This window comes from Osmerus eperlanus, chromosome 3 (genome assembly GCF_963692335.1).
Source record: "Osmerus eperlanus chromosome 3, fOsmEpe2.1, whole genome shotgun sequence".
Taxonomy (NCBI): domain Eukaryota; kingdom Metazoa; phylum Chordata; class Actinopteri; order Osmeriformes; family Osmeridae; genus Osmerus; species Osmerus eperlanus.
The window spans coordinates 18512140-18536492 of record NC_085020.1 but is presented as its reverse complement, the minus strand read 5'-3'; the positions used below and the strand labels follow the sequence as shown (position 1 = coordinate 18536492).

The 24353-nt window shown below is 45.9% G+C and overlaps 1 protein-coding gene across 6 annotated transcripts in view; it reads right to left on the bottom strand.

The window, feature by feature from the left end:
* Nucleotides 1–399: 399 nt before the first annotated feature.
* Nucleotides 400–24353, bottom strand: part of man1a2 (mannosidase, alpha, class 1A, member 2) — a 45277-nt gene continuing 21323 nt past the window's right edge. For all 6 annotated transcript variants that reach the window (XM_062457605.1, XM_062457601.1, XM_062457603.1 and 3 more), the window contains exons 6-15: nucleotides 13100–13218; nucleotides 12454–12534; nucleotides 10674–10768; nucleotides 10314–10437; nucleotides 10105–10198; nucleotides 5426–5541; nucleotides 4399–4618; nucleotides 3954–4126; nucleotides 3085–3200; nucleotides 400–2799 (exon numbers count right to left, since the gene is read on the bottom strand). In XM_062457605.1, coding sequence (XP_062313589.1) covers nucleotides 2667–2799; nucleotides 3085–3200; nucleotides 3954–4126; nucleotides 4399–4618; nucleotides 5426–5541; nucleotides 10105–10198; nucleotides 10314–10437; nucleotides 10674–10768; nucleotides 12454–12534; nucleotides 13100–13218 — 1271 coding nt within the window. In that variant the 3' untranslated portion in view covers nucleotides 400–2666. The remainder of the gene's footprint in view (nucleotides 2800–3084; nucleotides 3201–3953; nucleotides 4127–4398; nucleotides 4619–5425; nucleotides 5542–10104; nucleotides 10199–10313; nucleotides 10438–10673; nucleotides 10769–12453; nucleotides 12535–13099; nucleotides 13219–24353) is intronic.

The following is a 24353-nucleotide window of genomic DNA, read 5'->3' as shown; positions in this document are numbered from 1 at the left end:
ACACACATGCCAACGTGTTTGAAGAATTACCACCATCATCGTGATGCTCAACATAACTCTATAGAACTGAAAAGGAAGTAATTCTGAGTCATTATGTAGGCAGTATTGTAATGTTTGTGTGATGTTGTAGTTCCAGTACAGTTTAACTGTGGTCAGTGAGACTCCCCCTGCTGTTGAAACAGCTGCACTGCCACTGTATCATGTTGTGCAATAATTGTTCAAATAAGGCAACACTGAGTGACAAAGGGACTCAAACACAAAATAACAATACAATAAAAAAAACACAACAAAATAAGTCAAAATTACTCCATGCCTCTTCCAAGGAGACATTTGAACAGTTCATGAAGAAATATGGAATCATTAACATTGGCAATGGCAATCAAGAATGAAAGTCACATTTTTGTTATTATGTTCACTTTTCATAACATCTTTATTGAATTTGTATCTCGTTTTAAACATATTTACAGGGTTTTGTTTTTGTTCAGTAAAAATACAAATACGGAACACTTCGTTTTCAAAATCAACATTTGCCCGGCAACAAGTGGCGCCTGGGTTAGATTGGCCTTGACCCCAGACAGGACTTTGTGATCTTAAGGGTGCATGGTGGGGGGCAGACTTCACACTGTACAACATCAGCAGGCTGCCACTACTAACAGCATTGAGCAGGGGTTAGAGAGGGGTCCAGAGGAGAGGGAGAGTCAAGAATGGGCAAGGCTAGATGGAGGTCTGGAGGGAGCATCCAGAGTCTAGATTGGTAGAACAGTAAACAAAAACGGGAAACAGAATAGAGAGTCATCTGGAGATAGCAGGCATAGTTTGCAGTCAGAGATAGTAATCATGTAGAAGTGGACTGTGAAAGAGACGTACTTGTCTGACCTCTCCAAACGAGGCTAGGCCACCTACATGGGCCATTAGACCAGCATTGTGAACATTGTGAATGTCGCTGTTACTCGGCCAGATATGAGTATAGAGACCTATGGCTTCAAGACTGAGGTGAGTGGCAACCTTTAGTCAAACACATGAACTTGACATTTTTCCTTTATGCTAAAATAACATCTAAACGTCTGGGTGATATTTCTCTTAGAAAATAAGCATGAGTCTGTTTAAATTAGAAAAGATGGAAAAAAGCACAGTATTGGCCAAAGGCGTCACATAGCAACAGTTGATAAGGCTTGAAATAAATCAATATGTGTTTGATAAAAACAAAAAAACAAACAAGTTACAACCTTTCACCCACAAACTGATAATGCTTTAAGAACAACCTTTACTCTGAACATATCACCATCTCACGGAGTCCTCACATTGTACTGCGGTGGTCTGTGTGCTCTAGAAACATTTCAGACTCCAGTAATATTTAGTGGACAAATAGGCCTAAGAACTCACAATGACAAGGGAACATGTCACACATCCCCCCCCCCCCCCGCCACACACACACACACACACACACACAATGCAAGTTATGGAGATCAAGTGCTTATTTGAAAGTGGTCATTGGAATGCAGGCTGCATATAAATAACATTAACCATGTCACGTCAACTTAGCTAGACCATAATATTCCTAGAAGGATGTAGACATAGAAGGAATATTGAGGTAACACCTAAACCATGCCATGTCAGTGAAGGTGAAAACCACTGACTGAGATTTTGGACACCGCTGGGACACCATATACAGAGTGACTACTAGGGAACAGATCCCTTCTACATGTTAGATGGTTCTGGAACCCACAGACACCCTTCAGAACAGGGACATATGGCAACCTCCAACACCATCAGGACCACCTGCAGTATTTGTCTGATAGATTTATATGAGGATGATGATACCAAACTAAAGGAGAGCGTGATGGAGAGAAACAGGAAGAGAGGAGGAGGATGATGGAAGGGGTGGTGAAACAGAAGCAGCATGTGTTGAGGATCAGCTTAAGTGATGAGCGACTGAACCATAGATCAGAGGGAGGGGGGTCCCAGGGTGGTCCGCTATAGGCCGTCAGCTTTTACAAAGGCGGGGGGGAGGGGGCGGGCATGAGGCTGGCGTTCCTCCTGCTGACAAAACCACACCGAAGCAGTTCCAGGTCAAAGTTCACGTGAAACGGTAAACAGTAAGTAGAGGACAGAGGAGTGGTGGTTCATCTGACACCGTCCCTGTCCTTGTGTTACCGTCCAGATGGCGGAAAACAAACCCTGTGAAGTCCTCCTTGTGTCTGTGATGCACCCTACCCTGTGCTGGGCTGTGTTTGTTTAGACACGCCACGCACTCCCCCGCATAACATGCGTCCATGTGAGAGATAGTTTGGTCAAGTTTTCAACAACAACAAAAAAGAAAGAAAAATCAAGGAAAATCAAGCCTCCTGATTGGAACTCAGTCCTTCAATAAACTAAGAAGTAGTCATATTCAGGGCTTCAAAATACCAGCCAATCACAGAACTGAGTACATATTCCGTCCCCCTGATATACGTAGAGAGATAGCTCTGAAGACAGAGTGGGAGAGAGGAAAACACAGAGAATGAAAGAAAGAATGAGAGTTGGAGATGGTGATAGAGGCTGTTCCAGGTGCAGCCCTCTTCACTCTGCAGTGTTACGGGGGCCTCCTCCCCCCCTCCATGTAGTACGGTCTGTAGCAGTCAGAGATGGAAGACCAGGGGACTGCCCCTGGAGGTGTGGATGCATCTCTACCGCTGAGCCTGACTGCCAGGGAGGGTGATGTTGGCCATGTGGAGGACGGGCAGTGGGTGGGCCTCTGTGTTGAACACCCAGCTCTCCAAGGGCATCAGCTCATCAGTGGAGAACAGCAGGTACAGGTACCTGGGGTTGGGAGGAGGGAGAGCCAGAGAGACAAGTCAGTATCCATGATCTGATGATTCTCTATCAATGGCAGTTTTCAGCTTTGGCCACCAGGAGGCAGCAAAGTACACGGTTCACAAATCCAGCTCAAGAAATCACTTCTGTGCCATGAGATTGTCCAATACATAATATCCTAACATTGTTCCATATACGCCAAACTTCATATGAATGACAGGGATGCATCTGAAAGTGTTAATACGTCTTAATCCCTAGGGTGGACCAGTTTGCCAGCAGACATGATCTTACTTGAGGGTCTCGGCCAGGAAGAAGCTCTGTTGGACGTCGTCGTAGGTGGGGTTGGAGGAGTAGACGTCCTTTACGCCGGAGAAACCCCCACTCACCCTGCAGTATTTATCTATGGCCTGGAGGGAGAGAGGAGGGAGAGAGGAAGGGAGGAGGGGGAAGGAGGAGCAGAAGGGATTGCAGAGAGGAAAGAGGAGGGAGAGAGGGAGGAGGGGGAAGGAGGAGGAGGGAGAAAGGGAGGGAAGAAAAAGAAAAAAATGGAGACTGAGCGAGAGTCGTATTCCGTGCAGAAACCCAAAATAATGCATTTCTCTCTCCCATAGGTCTCTATGTGTCTTAATCTCTTGATCTCTCTGGGTCTGTCCTAATCTCCTTCTATGGGTCCGTCCCGATCTCTCTCACTGGGAGTGTCCTAATCTCCTTCTTTAGGTCTGTCCCTGTCTCTGTCTCTCTCTGGGTCTGTCCTTGTCTCAAGCTCTCTCCTCGTCTCTCTCTCCTCTCTAACTGCGTTCGTCCTGGTCTCTCTCCCGAATAATGTCCCACTAGGACACAAATATCCTTCTATAGCAGGCTGGAAACCATTTACTCTACTTCATGGACCACTGCATGCAATGCGTTTCATACCCACAGCAGTGTCATGCACCGCCATCTGTAATCCTGACCACGAACACCCCAACCACAGCCATCCGGCGTAATGTATGTGTGTGCAATGTATATATAGAATAACACACACACAAATTATTTATAAACATACAGACACATGCACATAGTATCTACACTCAAAGCCTGTCCAAATAAGTAATGTGAAGATGAAGGACAGGAGAAGGAGTGGTCCTCTCCCCTTCACCATCACCTTGGAGTGGTCCTCTTACCTGTGCTGCCTCCCAGCCCCACTGCCGGTACTTGGGGTCGTGGGTGAACCTCCACATGTACCAGTAGGTCTCGATGACCTCTGGACGCAGAATGTAGTACTTTTCATTCTGACGCACTGCCACCGCCTCCAGACCACTGTCAAACTTGAACGCCTCAGGGCCAAGCTTCAACACTGAGGGGGGAAGAGAGAAGGCAGAGTTAGGCCATGCTAAACGTAAACAGATGACAGGAGAGACGACTGGAATACACTGGTGATGGGAGACGCCATGGAACATTTCAATCTGTCGCATGTGAAAACCCACACTCTCTCCCTCTGATGGGGAACCCCCAACGTCTTATGTCCTTGTGTGTGTCGGCTAAACGGTCAGGGGGGTGTGTGAGTCAGTTGCGTTCATTTAACACCGTGTAACAAGTGATTACGCTGCACACGAGCCCGTCTCTCACCAGTGCGGTCGTAGGATTCGTGGCAGGTGTGAGCGATTTCTGCACCCAGCTGGAGGTAGTGTCCCGCCTTGTCGTCTGGGGAGCCGTCGGCGCCCAGCGCAAACATGCCCCCGGCGAAGCAGGTGAGGTGGCCCATTTTCCTCTCCAGGTGCCCGTTCTTCCACTCCCCAATGAAGGTCAGGCCGCCATTGGACTTCCGGATCAGGTGGCGCTCAATGGCCTGGTGTGTGCGCGGGCAGGAGTTAGGGGAGGTGTGTGTGTGTGTGTATGAGGGCAGAGGATAGTTATGTGGGTTTCAGTGTAGGTGTGAAGGAAGGGATAGAGTTTTTTGAGTGTGTGTATGTGGGCAGGGCAAGGCAGGTGATAAGTGTGTGTATATGAAAGGGAGTATGTGTATGAGGGGGTGGAGTTGAGAGGGAACATAAAAGGAAGAGCAGTTTTCAGTCCTCAGTCCTTGAGAACAGCATGACAGCTGGCTGTCTGCCTCCTGCCACCTATTTGGATGGACACACCGACACTAACATACAACCAAAAAACACATCTACATCTATATCATGGTTACCATGATATATATATATATCTTGGCTGCTACAACACACCAAATTCCCCTTGATGATCAATTAAGTACCAACTACTATTACTACTACCGTATTTTACGGAAAATAAGCCCGGCTTGTACTCGGATTTTACAGTTTTCTTGTGCTTGTGCGGCTTATATTTCGAAGCGGCTTACTTTTCCGTAAAATACGGTACTACTAATAATAGTAATAATATCTGGTCAAAGAAGACCATCAGGTATTTATCTAAAAGCTGATTGCATTACTCATGCTGACGATTCTGTCTTCTCTATCCATCACAGCAGATGAGAACATTCCCTGCTCCTTAGACCCGATAACAAAGCACATTGAACAAATTCTTCACAGTGTCTACGTGAACCCGCCACGCCACCAACATCTGCCCTGGAGATCCGGTCTCACGGCTCAAACTAATCATATCACCGTGGAGATGAGAAGGAGGAGGGTCCTACCTCGATGGCGTCATCGTAAGTCTTGCGAGCCTCTGTGTCGGTCTTGTCTGACATCAGCCAGGCTTTCAGCAGGTACTCATAGAAGCTGTCCCCTAGGCCCCCCACGGAGGTGTGGTCTGAGGAACGAAGAGAGAGAGGGAGGGAGGACAGATAGACGCAGGAGAAAAGACAGACGGAGGGAAGGGCAATGTCAGGGTTAAAAGCAGATGGACAAAGAGAGCGAACAAAGAGAATTATTCATTCTCCTCGGAACCGCAGTGCAAGCCAACAATCATCTTCAGAGGGTCAAGTTTCAAGAGGAGAAGGCTCTGGGTAGAAATATTTGGCAGTAAGATTCAGATTCAGTTTACTTTGTATTCGCACATCCCAAATGTCTCGGTAGAAGTGTATCCATCCTTTATGACTGGCCTAATTACAATAACCTCTCCCCACAATGAGCAGTGGACTGTGTCTGTTCTGACTCAAGGCCAGGACACAGATGGGTACGCAGACACACACAAAGAAACAAACACAGAAATGGACAAACACCCCATAAACAAATGTAAACGCACTCGCTCATGCGCACACACACAGCCCAATCAAATTTAGTTTAGTTAAACCCTGTCACATTCATGTAGCCATGTCCCCAGATGGAACAATGCAGAAAGTCAGTGAGTTTCATACAATCTCCAGTATCCACTGACGTGTAAGAGAGTTAGGTCTCTGCGGTTTCCGTATTAGTTAAGGCTCATACAACTACAGTACAAGACAACTCAGTTCAGATCCTGACCACAAGCCAACAGTTGACTGCAGAATCAGACAACCCTAAGGCTAACGTAGTCCAACTAAGCTAATGACTCAGCAGAGTTCAACAAGACTGAAGCTAATGATGCTAACAGGCACACACAGTGTCATTGAGAACCGTGGTTCCTGTCATTAGCAGGCTCAGCTTGAGAGCTGTCACGCTGCTAATGGTAGATGGTAATGGCTAGCCCAGATGGACGGAAGGCTAGCCTAGCCTAGCCTGGCAGCATGACCTGCACCGAAGGACAGAATGGGCTGTTGTATACACAATCGGTGGTTCTACACAGTAATGTTAGGCAAAGGCCTCAAACACAGACACTCTGAACACAAAGCAGCAATGTTGACGGGGGATGAGCTACAGAGACTCACATACACAAAGTAAAATGTTTTCTATGCAAATATCTGTGTGGGATTGATGTGCCCCTGGTGAGAGAGAGACAGAGAGAATTGTGATGAGTTGTGTTGAATCGAGTTGTGATGAATTATTCAGAAAGAAACAACCTTGCAGGGAGAGACACTGCAGAGTGTAGTTCGGGATTGAGCGTGAGTGTGGAGCATGGTTTTAAGATCTATTGATATTTGAAAAAGTATACCTGTCAGTGAAATGAGAGGTAGAGGTGTCTAGGAACTACACATATTCACTGTAAGAAATATGATGCGTGTGTGTTTGTGAAGGGAATATGGATTATTTCCAACCTTGTTTTGAGAGCAGGATGAGCATAAAATCCTTGAAGCAGAGTACACAGCATGTACCTCAGTGTGTGTTTGTGTGCAGAGTACACAGCATGTACCTCAGTGTGTGTTTGTGTGCAGAGTACACAGCATGTACCTCAGTGTGTGTTTGTGTGCAGAGTACACAGCATGTACCTCAGTGTGTGTTTGTGTGCAGAGTACACAGCATGTACCTCAGTGTGTGTTTGTGTGCAGAGTACACAGCATGTACCTCAGTGTGTGTTTGTGTGCAGAGTACACAGCATGTACCTCAGTGTGTGTTTGTGTGCAGAGTACACAGCATGTACCTCAGTGTGTGTTTGTGTGCAGAGTACACAGCATGTACCTCAGTGTGTGTTTGTGTGCAGAGTACACAGCATGTACCTCAGTGTGTGTTTGTGTGCAGAGTACACAGCATGTACCTCAGTGTGTGTTTGTGTGCAGAGTACACAGCATGTACCTCAGTGTGTGTTTGTGTGCAGAGTACACAGCATGTACCTCAGTGTGTGTTTGTGTGCAGAGTACACAGCATGTACCTCAGTGTGTGTTTGTGTGCAGAGTACACAGCATGTACCTCAGTGTGTGTTTGTGTGCAGAGTACACAGCATGTACCTCAGTGTGTGTTTGTGTGCAGAGTACACAGCATGTACCTCAGTGTGTGTTTGTGTGCAGAGTACACAGCATGTACCTCAGTGTGTGTTTGTGTGCAGAGTACACAGCATGTACCTCAGTGTGTGTTTGTGTGCAGAGTACACAGCATGTACCTCAGTGTGTGTTTGTGTGCAGAGTACACAGCATGTACCTCAGTGTGTGTTTGTGTGCAGAGTACACAGCATGTACCTCAGTGTGTGTTTGTGTGCAGAGTACACAGCATGTACCTCAGTGTGTGTTTGTGTGCAGAGTACACAGCATGTACCTCAGTGTGTGTTTGTGTGCAGAGTACACAGCATGTACCTCAGTGTGTGTTTGTGTGCAGAGTACACAGCATGTACCTCAGTGTGTGTTTGTGTGCAGAGTACACAGCATGTACCTCAGTGTGTGTTTGTGTGCAGAGTACACAGCATGTACCTCAGTGTGTGTTTGTGTGCAGAGTACACAGCATGTACCTCAGTGTGTGTTTGTGTGCAGAGTACACAGCATGTACCTCAGTGTGTGTTTGTGTGCAGAGTACACAGCATGTACCTCAGTGTGTGTTTGTGTGCAGAGTACACAGCATGTACCTCAGTGTGTGTTTGTGTGCAGAGTACACAGCATGTACCTCAGTGTGTGTTTGTGTGCAGAGTACACAGCATGTACCTCAGTGTGTGTTTGTGTGCAGAGTACACAGCATGTACCTCAGTGTGTGTTTGTGTGCAGAGTACACAGCATGTACCTCAGTGTGTGTTTGTGTGCAGAGTACACAGCATGTACCTCAGTGTGTGTTTGTGTGCAGAGTACACAGCATGTACCTCAGTGTGTGTTTGTGTGCAGAGTACACAGCATGTACCTCAGTGTGTGTTTGTGTGCAGAGTACACAGCATGTACCTCAGTGTGTGTTTGTGTGCAGAGTACACAGCATGTACCTCAGTGTGTGTTTGTGTGCAGAGTACACAGCATGTACCTCAGTGTGTGTTTGTGTGCAGAGTACACAGCATGTACCTCAGTGTGTGTTTGTGTGCAGAGTACACAGCATGTACCTCAGTGTGTGTTTGTGTGCAGAGTACACAGCATGTACCTCAGTGTGTGTTTGTGTGCAGAGTACACAGCATGTACCTCAGTGTGTGTTTGTGTGCAGAGTACACAGCATGTACCTCAGTGTGTGTTTGTGTGCAGAGTACACAGCATGTACCTCAGTGTGTGTTTGTGTGCAGAGTACACAGCATGTACCTCAGTGTGTGTTTGTGTGCAGAGTACACAGCATGTACCTCAGTGTGTGTTTGTGTGCAGAGTACACAGCATGTACCTCAGTGTGTGTTTGTGTGCAGAGTACACAGCATGTACCTCAGTGTGTGTTTGTGTGCAGAGTACACAGCATGTACCTCAGTGTGTGTTTGTGTGCAGAGTACACAGCATGTACCTCAGTGTGTGTTTGTGTGCAGAGTACACAGCATGTACCTCAGTGTGTGTTTGTGTGCAGAGTACACAGCATGTACCTCAGTGTGTGTTTGTGTGCGTTTGTGTTAGTGGTTGCATACATATGCAAGTGTGTGTTGGAGCAGATGTTGGCTGGCACAGGCTGTTGGAGAACAAACCAGGATGATTAAGTAAAATAATAATGACAATTCTGCCGCTCAGTGAGTCATAACATCCAGCCTCTAGGGGAAGGAGAGATTCAGAGAGAGAGAGACATTCAGAGAGAGAGAGAGAGAGAGACAGAGAAATTCAGAGAGAGAGAGAGAGAGACATAGAGATTCAGAGAGAGAGAGAGAGATTCAGAGACAGAGAGAGAGCACTGTTGTCTTGCTAGTGGAACAGCCTGTTACTCATTAGCAGGGAAGAGCCTACGCGCTTGTGCACGAGCGCACACGTGCACACACACGCGCACCAGGTCTTGTTTATTGGTACTACAGAAATCAGTTGAAGCAGATGAGACTTTCTCGGTGTTAATGCTAATATGCAGATCACATCTAGATGTGTGTATGACTTGTGTGCGTTTGTGCGTGTCATGCTAAATGTATATATCATGCTAAATGTGAGTGTGTCATGCTAGATGTACATGCATGACAAAAGTGTGTGTGTGTGTCATGCTAGCTGTGTGTGCCATGCTGGATGTGTGTGCCATGCTATATGTGCTATATGTCTTTCAGTGGGAATATCAGGTTCAGCTCTCAGAAGGAGGCAGCAATTAAAACTGAGCATGCTCAGTAATTAACAAAGTTAGTTAAGACAGAGGAGTGGCTTGACAGACTAATTACTATCTTTATGAAACCCTCAAAAACAGACACACATACAATACACATATTTACATAGCACAGGGCAAGACACACACACACATAAGATCACTTATGACAGTGCATCTACTAATGTGTATACTTAAAATCCTGAACTACAAATGGTAAGGCTCGGGTTAGACTTTTGGTTCATAAAAGGCGCTTTTAGTGAACTCCTCCAAAAATCTAAGTTGAAATCTGTAAATATTTTGACCCTAGTTACTGCACACGTTATCCCCAGATACAACCTTCAAACAGGGAGGTGGCTGTACTCACGTTGTCCCCAGCGGCCTGTGCGAGGGTTCAGGTAGTTTGGGTACAGCCCGTTGGGACGGTCCATCTTAGCCAGCAGCTTGCGGATGTGCATCACCTGACACATGAGAGCATATGTCTCAAGGAAAAACACACACTGGAAACATGGCACACAGTGGCAGACAATCTCACACAGGGTCGTCCATGTACAGCACGGATCAGGAGGTCTTTACCTTCTGGTAGTAGGCAGGGTTTCCAGTCAGGTAGGTCAGGTGGACAAACTCCATATGGAGGGTCCCAAATTCAGCCAGGATACTGCTGCCAGCAGACGCCCAGCCCCAGTTACGACCCACTCCACTGGGGGAGGATGGGGACAGAGATAAATCAATGTGAGAAGGACTAACAAAGCAATTCATTACAAGGCCTTTTTTTTTTATTTTTTTTTTTTTACAAATAAATGGATGGAGGTCTAGAGGAGGAGAAGGCCGAGAAGAGGAGGTGGTGGAGGTCTAGAGGAGGAGGAGGTCTAGAGGAGGAGGTGGTGGAGGTTTAGAGGAGGTGGTGGAGGTCTTGAGCAGCCATGGGTGACTCACCTCTTGAGGTTGACCATGGCCCAGGGGATCCCTGTGGGAGTGTTGAAGGCAGGGAGCAGCTTCTCAGCCAGCTGGACTGCCTTCAGCTTGAACACCTGGAGGAGGACCACAGAAAGAGACAGAAAGGTTAAGACAGGGAGGGAGAGAGGGAAAAAGAGGTAACACATGGGAGGAGAGGAAAGTGTAATGCAATGCAATGTAGGAGGAAGAGAGAAAGAGAGGAAGCATTTAACATGGAAGATAGGTAGAATGTGTGAGAGAGGAATGTAGAGAGGAGGGAGAAACTACATAGCCTTGTCTACAATATCTTGAGCTGTGCCATGGCCTAGTTTATAAACCAAGGTGTGTCTTCCCTGCTAGCTGTAGATGACCTGGAACCATGGCTTCCTTCAGCTCCTCTACAGCTAGGCATGTTTCTCTCTAGCAGAGACATGTAGCATGTACACCAGGCATGTCTCTCTACCAAGCTGAACACAGACAATGTAGACTAGGGCGTGTCTCTGTAGCATCTACATTTACATTTGACATTTAGTCATTTAGCAGACGCTCTTATCCAGAGCGACTTACAGTAAGTACAGGGACATTCCCCCCGAGGCAAGTAGGGTGAAGTGCCTTGCCCAAGGACACAACGTCAGTTGGCATGACCGGGAATCGAACTGGCAACCTTCTGATTACTAGCCCGATTCCCTCACCGCTCAGCCACCTGACTCCCGTACCAGCCAATGTAGACTAGGGCTTGTCTCTGTAGCATCTACCAGCCAATGTAGACTAGGCATGATTTGCTACCAAACTAAACAAGCTAAACACAGCCAATGTGGAGTTTCTTTCTAGGGGGATTGGTGTTGGGTGCAGGCCTGCAGCCAGGCAGAATGCCTATTACGTACTTTGTGTGCAGATTTGGACTGCAGGCCAGGCAATACGGTTTCTAAACTCATCAGCTTATCTTGTTATTACACATACAACGCACACACACGTACACACAGGCAGATAAGCAGAAGTTAATGAGATAGAGCATATTTGTGGGTATATCTGCCTCGCCTCCTTTTCCTCTCGCTCTCTCCCTCGCCCAGTGGAGGAGAGCTTGCCACCATTAACATGTAGAGTATTGGAGCGCATAAAAAGGATTAGATGGGTTCCTGTGAAATCTGGTGAATGAGTCTGCTTAGCAGCAGGCCCAGGGGCAAGGTAGAACAGGGATTAAAGTCAACGGCTGTCTATTTGAGGTGTATTTCAGTGTACCTTTACCTTTCTAAGAAGGAATATGGTTAGAGGCAAGAGAGAAAGAGAGATAGAGTAGGGGAGGAAGGGAGAGGTAGAGATAAAGGAAAGGAGCAGGAGAGAGAGGGAGAGAGGTGCAATGGTCGAGAACCACAGGAGGCAGAGTGAGTAAGAGGGATGGGTGAGACAGGGTGTGTGGTTCATAACAGGTTCAAGTGCTGGATGTGTGCTTGTGCATGCATGAGGGGAGGGTGGGTCATTAACGTGGGCACCTGAAGGACAGGTTGATATCCCTGGAGTCAGCCCTGAGCCACGTCTCTTTGTGGCATCCGGGGGATGAAAGATGGAGATGTGATCACTTCTTCCCTGTCCGCTCCGATTTCCCTCTCTTTGCGTTCTTAATCTGACCCCATTTCTCATGTTCGCTCTCCCCTGCCTCCCTCACCTCTCCAGCGAAACCCCCGGTGCTTCATCTTGTGCCCATCGAATGCATAAACATGAACCGAGTATCTGCTCGCACCACACACACACACACACACGAACACCCTAGGTGAGTACTTACCTCCTGTCCAGAAAGGTAATAGGCAGCCAGAAGTCCTCCAATGAAGCGGATGTTGACCTCGAACACGGACACCTCTGCATTCTGCAGACACACACAGAAGGACATGGATTAATCACATAGAGAGACAACACACAGAAGCAGTGTCCTTCAGAACGCTTCAAAGATACCTCATAATCGATGCACCCTTTAGCGTTATAGAACTTGAAATGTTGGCCAGAGAAAGGATGAGAGAAAGAGATAGGATAAGAGACCGAGATTGGATGAGACAAAAAAGGGATGAGAGACAACCAGAGATAGGATGAGGGACAGCCAGGAGCAAGCTGGCTCAGTCTGACAGTGGAAGAGACAGCGACTAAAAGAGTGCACAGTATACCGCTACTGCTCATTTGCACTGGTTTCAAGTCCATTATCTTTTTTCTGTTTCTTTGCCTTCCCTTCTCCATTCCTGACCCCCCACCCTCCTCTTCCTGCCCACATGGTTTCCATGGTGCCAACTCCAGTTCCCTGGTTACTGCCGTATATGCGTCTATCTTTAAACCACAAGCAGAAAGCCCACCAAAAAACATCTACAGCATAGCATGGGTCTAGTTCTGGTTCTGGGGTCTGGGTTTGGTTCTGGGCCTGGAACTGAACGTCAAGCACTCACCACACTGAAATCCAAGTTCTGCTCAATCCATTCCTGCCCGTCCTTAAACTCGTCATGCAGGCCCATCATGTAGAGGGTATCCAATGCATCCACAATAGTAGCCCCCATCTGCGAATTACCTGGTCATACAAAACAACAAGGAAAACAATATCAGCGTCTATTACGTATGTTATCATTAATAATATTGTCGTTTATATTCAGGTTTAGTTTATATACAGAGTTCTCACACGTTGGATGACTTGCAGGTTCCCTTGACAGTGGGAGCATGCTATGCTGTATTATATTGTGTTATTGGGTATGCCTTATCATGTGTGTATCCTGTGCACGACAGTGTTTCACCTAGTGAGTGCAGCTGGCTTCCCCACCACCTGAATACAAGCATCTGAGCAGTAGCCTATTATATCTGACAACAGTTACAGGCTGCTCCGCTCGACAAAGTCCAATCTTGTTTACATTTGCAAGCAACCCTCGTTAGAGACAAGCATTCAGATGATAGCCACAGGTGAACATTCTGAAAACACCTACACAAAATGACATACAGGTCTGCATCAAATACAAATTGTGTGGTTTAATATGACTGCGGTGGCAGTTAAAATCTTAAATGTCTGCCGGTTAGTTGATATAATATTCACAAGATGTGAAGGATTGCATAAGATTTGCTGAAATTCTCCAGGATTTCTTTTTCCATCCATGGAAGAACTACACATGGTGTTACGTCTTAATTTCAACCTCACCTGTCCTCTGTTCTTGAGTGTCTCGTGTATGTGTTTATAGTCGTTATAGTACACCCCATCACATGCCAAACCTTTGTTAACCACCCTAGGTAAGGAAAGGGTGCCAACTCATGTGTTTAGTATAGGGACGCATTTTCAGTTAAAGATCCTGTAAAGTAAATTACATGTTTTGCTTCTAAGTACATTATATATGTGTGAAATTAGTTCCTGAAAGCATGTGCAAAGCGCTAAAACTTTGTCGCACTGAAATGTGGAGTTAGACCGAAGAACAGTTTCTCTTCCGTTTTCATATCAGGTTTTAATGGCCGGAGCCAAAAAACTACCTATCTACGTAATTTCGACCTATCTACGTCAGATCACTGAATGGCTCCTCCTGCTGTACTGTTATTGTAGCTTACATCAGCTAGCTAGCTAGCTTCAGGATGTCTCTCACCACCCGCAATTGCATCTTCCCTGGATGCAAGAAATCCAGCTGCGCTGCAATGCCATTTAAGTTCCCTATTGATAATGAAAGGAAAAATAGGTGGATAGATTTTGTGAAGAGCCATGCTCATGGAAAGCTTCGGATAAATTCCAACAGCCGCCTCTGCACTGACCATTTCACGGCGGACAGTTTTAACATGGACCAGAGACAGACGGGGTTCACCAACACACGGCTTCTCTTGCAGCGTGGAGCCGTACCGAGCATCGCCCCCCCGGCCGTTCATCCTCCGGTCGCACCTGGATCATCCACCGCCGCCAGCAGTTCATCACTCAGTTCTGTGGGCTTGTTATAATTATACTAGATAACTTTTCCAGAGGTATCTCTGCTATGAGTTAGTGCAAACCGCTAACTTGATATTAGGCTACTCGGTGTAGAATGATGGTATTTTGGTGAAATGGTAGCTAATGTGCTAGAAGTAGTTGGAGAGCTCACTGTCTGCTGTCTCTGGTGTCAATTTCTACTCCTGTGTTACATCTCAGGGGAACATTTCATTTATATGCATCTGTATGTTTCACTCATTGAACAAATAAATTCAAATCATATACTGTTTTGTTCGGCTTGACGTAGCGTCCATTATCTGGGTCGTAGGTAGCTTACTTGAGAGAGGCGGCGCCTTCCAGCGAGGGGGCCGAGCTTCAGCTCCTTCAGGCGACACGCCCCCCCAGTCTTGAACAGAGAAGACTGCTGATTTTCTTACGATTTCAAAGCCTAATTTAACATACTTGTCGGTGTTTTTTTTTCCATTCGAATTTGGATGGGTAGTTAATAACACATTATTCTGTGGTGTGGTGAACTTGAAACTCGTTTTTAATTCCACTTTACAGGATCTTTAAGTAGTTTTATCAGTAGTAAAATGTATCTTCTTTGGCACCGTTCGTTGTTCCATTGTTCTCCTGTGGCGATTGTTGTAAATAAATACCACAAATACCACTCATGTCACTTGTTTGCTAAATCCTAATTAGGCCTGTCCTCCGTAGACTTAGAAGGTCATAACACATGGTTATCTAATTCAAGATAAGCTTTGTGGGCTGCAAGACTGAGACCCCCTAAGGGTTCCTGAACCCTAAGGGTGTCTCTGGGGTAACTGAGGATCTCTGGGGTAACTGAGGATGTCTGGGGTAACTGAGGATCTCTGGGGTAACTGAGGATCTCTGGGGTAACTGAGGATCTCTGGGGTAACTGAGGATCTCTGGGGTAACTGAGGATCTCTGGGGTAACTGAGGATCTCTGGGGTAACTGAGGGTGTCTCTGGGGTAGGTGGCATCTCTGGGATTACAAAGGTTTCTGTCCTCTGCTATTCACCTTGGCTGGGAAGGAGACAACATTACTCAAGTGTGGATCTTAATTAACTGACCGACAGACAAACCACTCCCTCCTCTACTATCTATCCATCCTCACCTTCAATGTCACAAAAGAGGCAAGGAGAGGTAGAGTGCGTGTATTTGGATGTTTGTAAGATAGTTTTCTATCCATGTAAAGCATCAAGTCTGCTTGTTCTAGACAGCAGCATCAAATGCTCCACCACTACACCCTATCCTGGGGCTGCTCGATTATGGCAAAAAACATAATCACGACAATCTTGGTCAATTTCTAGATCTAGGTTATTAAATGCAATTACTCATTGACGTTGGAAGCATGCAATTACTGATCTTAAAAATAACCCCCACAACAACAAGAAAAATTGCCATTCGTAGCAGAGTGCTAGCAAGGAAGTCACAACAGCCCATAGAAAGAGCTTGGGGTGTGCATGCACATAACGTCCCACAGCCCAGCTGAGAGACAGTTTGGGAGAGGGGTGAAAGCATTCCGCCATAAAGAAAAGGGGTGCTCTGGATTTAAAACACAAGACAAAACGAGAGCATCCCTGTGAAACGCACAATAATATCATTTTATCTTGATAGTCTTGTTTTCATAATCGTTGGAAGCCAAAATCGTTACTGAAAATAAATGTTATTGAATCGCCCATCCCTAACCTATCCTCCCCTTCAAATACACGGTATGTGTTCAGGTGTTTCCATCCTTCCAGCAGTTCAGCGTTAATACTAGTGTGAGCTTGTAACCAATTAGTGGAAGGCAGTGCAGCCCTGCACTCTCTTCAAACTATTTACAGCCATTTAGTCTAACCAGTACAGCCCTGTGCTCTCTCTAACCAGTACAGCCCTATACTCCCTCTACTCTAACCAGTACAGCCCTATACTCTCTGTACTCTAACCAGTACAGCCCTATACTCTCTGTACTCTAACCAGTACAGCCATATACTCTGTCTACTCTAACCAGTACAGCTCTATACTCTCTCTACTCTAACCAGTACAGCCCTGTGTTCTCCCTAACCAGTACAGCTCTATACTCTCCATACTCCAACCAGTACAGCCCTGTACTATCTCTACTCTAACCAGTACAGCCCTGTACTATCTCTACTCTAACCAGTACAGCCCTATACTCTCTACTCTAACCAGTACAGCCCTATACTCCCTCTAACCAGTACAGCCCTATACTCCCTCTAACCAGTACAGCCCTATACTCTCTCTACTCTAACCAGTACAGCCCTATACTCTCTGTACTCTAACCAGTACAGCCCTATACTCTGTCTACTCTAACCAGTACAGCTCTATACTCTCTCTACTCTTACCAGTACAGCCCTGTACTCTCTCTACTCTTACCAGTACAGCCCTGTACTCTCTCTACTCTAACCAGTACAGCCCTATACTCTCTGTACTCTAACCAGTACAGCCCTATACTCTCTCTACTCTAACCAGTACAGCCCTGTACTCTAACCAGTACAGCCCTATACTCTGTCTACTCTAACCAGTACAGCCCTGTACTCTAACCAGTACAGCCCTGTACTCTCTCTACTCTAACCAGTACAGCCCTATACTCTCTGTACTCTAACCAGTACAGCCCTGTACTATCTCTACTCTAACCAGTACAGCCCTGTACTCTAACCAGTACAGCCCTATACTCTGTCTACTCTAACCAGTACAGCTCTATACTCTCTGTACTCTAACCAGTACAGCCCTGTACTATCTCTACTCTAGGGAGTCAGGTGGCTGAGCGGTTAGGGAAGCGGGCTAGTAATCAGAAGGTTGCCAGTTCGATTCCCGGCCGTGACAATTGACGTTGTATCCTTGGGCAAGGCACTTCACCCTACTTGTCTCGGGGAGAATGTCCCTGTACTTACTGTAAGTCGCTCTGGATAAGAGCGTCTGCTAAATGACTAAATGTAAATGTACAGTTAGGTCCATAAATATTTGGACATTGACACAATTTTCATCATTTTGGCTCTGTATACCACCACAATGGATTTGAAACAATCAAGATGTGCTTTAAGTGCAGACTTTCAGCTTTAATTTCAGGGTATTTACATCCAAATCAGGTGAACGGTGTAGGAATTACAACACATTTGATATGTGGCCCCCCCCTTTTTAAGGGACCAAAAGTAATTGGACAATTGGCTGCTCAGCTGTTCCATGGCCAGGTGTATGTTATTCCCTCATGGGAGTTCGTTATTTCATTGACAAGGAGCAGATAAAAGGTCTAGAGTTCATTTCAAGTATGGTATTTGTGTTTGGAATCTGTTGCTGTCAACTCTCAATATGAAGTCCAAAGAGCTGTCACCATCAGTGAAGCAAGCCATCGTTAGGTTTGTTTTGATTTTTCAGCCTATCAGAGAGATAGCAAAAACATTAGGTGTGGCCAAATCAACTGTTTGGTACATTCTTAAAAAGAAAGAACGCACTGGTGAGCTCAGCAACACCAAAAGACCCGGAAGACCACGGAAAACAACTGTGGTGGATGACAGAAGAATTCTTTCCCTGGTGAAGAAAAACCCCTTCACAACAGTTGGCCAGATCAAGAACACTCTCCAGGCGGTAGGCGTATCTGTGTCAAAGTCAACAATTAAGAGAAGACTTCACCAGAGTAAATACAGAGGGTTCACCACAATATGTAAACCATTGGTGAGTCTCAAAAACAGGAAGACCAGATTAGAGTTTGCCAAAAAACATCTAAAAGAGCCTGTACAGTTCTGGAACAACATCCTATGGACAGATGAGACCAAGATCAACTTGTACCAGAATGATGGGAAGAGAAGAGTATGGAGAAGGGAAGGAACTGCTCATGATCCAAAGCATACCACCTCATCAGTGAATCATGGTGGAGGTAGTGTTATGGCGTGGGCATGTATGGCTGCCAATGGAACTGGTTCCCTTGTATTTATCGGTGATGTGACTGCTGACAAAAGCAGTAGGATGAATTCTGAAGTGTTTCGGGCAATATTATCTGCTCAGATTCAGCCAAATGCTTCAGAACTCATAGGACGGCGCTTCACAGTGCAGATGGACAATGACCCGAAGCATACTGCGTAAGCAACCAAAGAGTTTTTTAAGGCAAAGAAGTGGAATGTTCTGCAATGGCCAAGTCAATCACCTGACCTAAATCCAATTGAGCATGCATTTCACTTGCTAAAGACAAAACTGAAGGGAAAATGCCCCAAGAACAAGCAGGAACTGAAGACAGTTGCAGTAGAGGCCTGGCAGAGCATCACCAGGGACGAAACCCAGCGTCTGGTGATGTCTATGGGTTCCAGACTTCAGGCATTGACTGCAAAGGATTTGCAACCAAGTATTAAAAGTGACAATTAGATTTATGATTATGTTAGTTTGTCCAATTATTTTTGGTCCCTTAAAAAGGGGGGGGGGGGGGGGCACATATAAAATGTGTTGTAATTCCTACACCGTTCACCTGATTTGGATGTAAATACCCTGAAATTAAAGCTGAAAGTCTGCACTTAAAGCATATCTTGATTGTTTCATTTCAAATCCATTGTGGTGGTATACAGAGCCAAAATGATGAAAATTGTGTCAATGTCCAAATATTTATGGACCTAACTGTAAATGTACTCTAACCAGTACAGCCCTGTACTCTAACCAGTACAGCCCTGTACTCTGTCTACTCTAACCAGTACAGCTCTATACTCTCTGTACTCTAACCAGTACAGCCCTGTACTATCTCTACTCTAACCAGTACAGCCCTGTACTCTAACCAGTACAGCCCTATACTCTCTACTCTAACCAGTACAGCCCTGTACTCTATCCAGTACGGCCCTGTACTCTCTCTACTCTAACCCGTACAGCCCTGTACTCTCTCTACTCTAACCCGTACAGCCCTGTACTCTCTCTAGTCTAACCAGTACAGCTCTATACTCTCTCTACTCTAACCAGTACAGCCCTGTACTCTAACCAGTACAGCCCTATACTCTGTCTACTCTAACCAGTACAGCCCTATACTCTGTCTACTCTAACCAGTACAGCCCTATACTCTGTCTACTCTAACCAGTACAGCCCTATACTCTGTCTACTCTAACCAGTACAGCCCTATACTCTGTCTACTCTAACCAGTACAGCTCTATACTCTCTCTACTCTAACCAGTACAGGCCTGTACTCTCTCTACTCTTACCAGTACAGCCCTGTACTCTCTCTACTCTAACCAGTACAGCCCTTTCTGAAACTGGCTCTGCCTTCCTAATCTGGACAGATTGGCCCTCCTGTAGGCAGTGAGTGATCTACACACGCTGGCAGAGACAGCTCTGTCTGACACCTCCATCTACCCTTCCTCTTTTCCCATCGTCAGTTTACAACCTTTATCATTTTTAAAGCATTTATTTACACATTTAAAGAACATTTACATTTAGTCATTTAGCAGACGCTCTTATCCAGAGCGACTTACAGTAAGTACAGGGACATTCCCCCGAGGCAAGTAGGGTGAAGTGCCTTGCCCAAGGACACAACGTCAGTTGGCATGACGGGAATCGAACTGGCAACCTTCGGATTACTAGCCCGATTCCCTCACCGCTCAGCCATCTGACTCCCATTGGCACTAACTTCTGCTTTTTTGCCCCACCGTGCTAAAGCTCTCTCTCTCCTGTATGAAATCTCTCTGTTCCCGAGTCCTATTTATCTTCCCATGTAACATTCCTGGGTACATTTCTCACTTCATCAGTCTGATCATCAACAACTCCTTTAAACCCATCCCTTTACTTGTCACACACTGCAACCTCTCAAATTGGGCAAATCAAATTAACGGGAGCAGGATTGGCATTTAAAGCAGATAACATTTAGATATGCCAGACACTGCTTATCTTAAACAAATTGACTGGGATGAGGTTTATTTAGAGACTAATCACAACCACACACACACACACACACAAGCCTCCCCTCCCCTCACCGCCCCCACCCCCCACCCTCCCTAGCAGTTCCGCTAGGGCTCCAGTATGAATCCAACATTATGATTTCATAATTCAGGCTACATTGTCTCTGTGTGTTGGGTCAGATAGAGAAGGGATGGAGGAATAGAGGCGAGCCAGAGGGCCTAAGCAGAGGGTTCAGGGTTAAGCCCTCTCTTCTTTCCTGCCATCTCTTTCTCTTCTTTGTCCCCACTGCAAGCACTCTCCTCCTCTTCCTACAGGAGACATTAGACATATCCACTTCTGGCTGCATCACCCCTCTCCCTCTTTCTTCCCCTCTTCCGGTTCTCTCTTTCCTCTCTGCTGGGACATCATTTAACACTGGCTGAGCAACCAAAGCATACCGTGGCCACGTCAGAACGTGCTCCATCTCCATCCACAAGAGTACCCAAATTACTAAACTTATTTGGCAAAAGAGCAGAGCTTCTGCTGTGTGGGTGCTATAGCACCATGGCCCCGCCCACAGTGCTGTGATCTAGCCCCATGGCCCCGCCCACAGTGCTGTGATCTAGCCCCATGGCCCCGCCCACAGTGCTGTGATCTAGCCCCATGGCCCCGCCCACACGTCCTGTTTAAGCACCTAGCGACACATGACTGGCAGGTTCAGCTGCTCCCAAGGAAGTGTGTAAGCTACTGAAGTGGCGCTCCTTTCATAGTGCTATGGAAGTGTGATTATGCCAATGCTTCAGGTCAATAGAGTAGCGGAGGACCCTCTTGTTCTACAAAGAAGCACTGCATAAACAAAGTCGGGAGTGTACTCAGAGCAGCGAAGGAGTAGGAGGGTGGTTAATATGTTTGAGGAGGCCTGTGTAACCTGCTGTTAACAATAAGGTCCATTGTTCTATGGCAAAAATGGAGGGGATTCATACTGTACCTCCCAAAGGTTTCAAATGATTGGTCCAAGCACACCACAAAGAACTGTCTGGAAAAGTTTCTGGCTTTCTTTCTGCGTTTTCTCTTAAGAGGAGAACCAAATAAGTCAAATTACCCATATGCAAGACTAAAGTACTGATCATGCAGGACTTTGAACTCCTAACTAGAAGGGGAGGGGGGGGGGATTGCCTTCTGGGTTCCTTTGTGCAGTAGAGCTCTCTTAAGAGGTCTTTGTAATGTCCAATTTGTGTTCCTCCAAGTGGCCTGGGGCCCTTCAAATTTCCATATCCTATGTCAAATCAGTCCACTTTAGTGGCAAAGTTCTGGAACTTGAGGAAAGGTATTTGGATGAATACACAAAGTTGGGACAAAATGCAAGGGTCTGCATTCCCTGCATAGACCTGCAGATAAATAAATACATAGCTTCAGGGGCTCATTGCGTACCACTAAGGCCGCAGAGGGGCCTGGATTCGATTCCTGCCCGGGACATTTCACAAGTCTTACTATCTCGCTCTCCCTGCTTTCCTGTCTTTCTCTCCAACTGTCTCTATAAATAAAGCCAACAAATTAATTTAAAAGTAATGTGGGTAAATAGATAATAATAATCTGTCCATTAGTGCTCAGATTGGACCACTCCCACAAAATAAAACTCCCTTTAATTAAGTTACGCATTTATGTCACAGAAATAAACAGCCAAACCATTCACAATGCACGAGAATAGATTATTATTTCCTTTAATGTGTACAATGTGTAATGGAATTGATTTTTGTGGAGCGATTTCTGTTCTAACAACAAAGTCACCGGGTTAGCATCACTGTGTGAATATGTGTGTGGGAGGTGTATGAACACTATTTTGTAGTTTGTGTAGTTTGCGAGTCAAGTATAACATTTACACAACCAACAGCCCACTCTATGACTAATCCAATCACAGCATCGCTAACGAACTCCACTCATCTGGTCCCTTAGCTAAACTGGTCATAACCAACAACTGTAAATAGTTATACATAGCTTGTAGTTGTCATTAAAGTGGATTGTTCTACGGAGTTAAACTGATTGTGGGCCTTAAAGACATTCCTCATGGACTTAGCGGCAGGCAAATCTGACCCTTTCTGGCCACCATGCTTGCGTCACAGTGGCCGTGTTAAAAGTTTAGCCGGAGAGAAACGCTGGGCATAAGGGAGATCTGTAGTCCTGTAGGGAGCGCTTCCCTCACTGCTCTATACTGCTGCCAACACCAAACTACAGCAACAGAGAAAGAAAGTTACTTAAATCAGGGCACTATGCAGTTACTAGTCCCCACAGATTCATCCAGAGGGACCAGTACTATTTAGAACACAGCAATTACTCTGACAAGGACAAGACCCTGCAAGACAGACCCTCTGAAACTTCTGCAGCCTGGGAAACTATAGAGATCATAGATATACACCGACAGGTACTCTGCAACACAGTACTTAGTGAAAATGCTAAATTGTGCCTATAGCACTTCAACTGTAAATGCAAACATAATCAACATAAACCTGGTCAAACGTTTGAGTACATTCACCCAAATGAACACCTCTGGGGAGATTTAGCCATCAGTGCAGATTTCAAGGTGTGTGCTCTTTTCTGAGCACTGGATAGTACTGTCCTTCCACTTATCATGCAGATCTGGCCTTATGGTAGTCATCACATGAGCAGTCACACTGAGGCATTATCCACTACAGCAGTTAACGGCACTGCATGCCTCAGTAGACAGGACAAACACATTGAGTAGCATCACTGTGTCCCCAAGAGAAGCCTGTGCCGTGACTACAGCACTTAGCGAGGGTATCATCGTGTTCATCGAGTGGATTAACCTCGGGGCAGAAGTTCACATTCAGTGGGGGGAAACATGGATGTATACCGTTATATAGATGTATACATCAGTTGTCACGTTTGCAATCAAATACTATGCAAGCAAGCCCTAAATGTCATGTTTAGCATGTCATTTAGGCACTTGAGAGTAACTGAAGTGGAATATGTTTGTGGTTGGTATGGACAGCGCATGTGCCCAATGATCTTGGCGTTTTCCACATAAACAAGTTCTGTTATGTTCCCTTGTGTCTGTCCATCTGTCGAACTTCCAGTAACATCTACATTTCCAACTTCACACCTCCTTCATACTGTTTCTCTCTTTGCTCATTTCACATCTATCCATTTTCTCCCCTCCCCTCCCCCCACTCCTTCTGCCCCTTTCTATCCTTTATCGCCCCCTCACCCTCTCTCTTCTATCCTTCTAGACTGTATTTTCATGCTATATACTCCAATGTTAGGTAGTGTTTATCTTCTGAATGCGCTGATCAGGTTATCCAGTCAGTCTATAATCAGACTGCTTCTGCCTCTCCTCAACTGTATGAATCCGCCCACTCCCACAGGCAGGTTGCCATGGCGCCTGTTCATAACCCTTCCCAGGATGCACTTTGCTATTCCGCCCAGGGAACCAATGATATCAAGACATGACCTACATGTAGAAAAACAACATCGAGTGAGTTTCTGGAATGGGGAGCTGGCATCCAGAACTTGAGAAGCAGTGTGAGGAGTTACAGTCAGGATTCTGCAGGCACTGATCAGCCAGGATTCTGCAGGCACTGATCAGCCAGGATTCTGCAGGCACTGATCAGCCAGGATTCTAAAGGTACTGATCAGCCAGCATTCTAAAGGTACTGATCAGCCAGGATTCTGTACTGATCAGCTAGGATTCTGTACTGATAAGCCAGAATTCTGTACTGATCAGCTAGGATTCTGAAGATACTGTTCAGCCAGAATTCTGAAAGTACTGGTCAGCCAGGATTCTGAATGTACTGGTCAGCCAGGATTTTGCACTGCTGGATTTTTCCACTGCTGGAAGAGAATGTGACAGGAGAATGTTCTGATGTCTGGTCCAGGACTATAATTCAATGCTT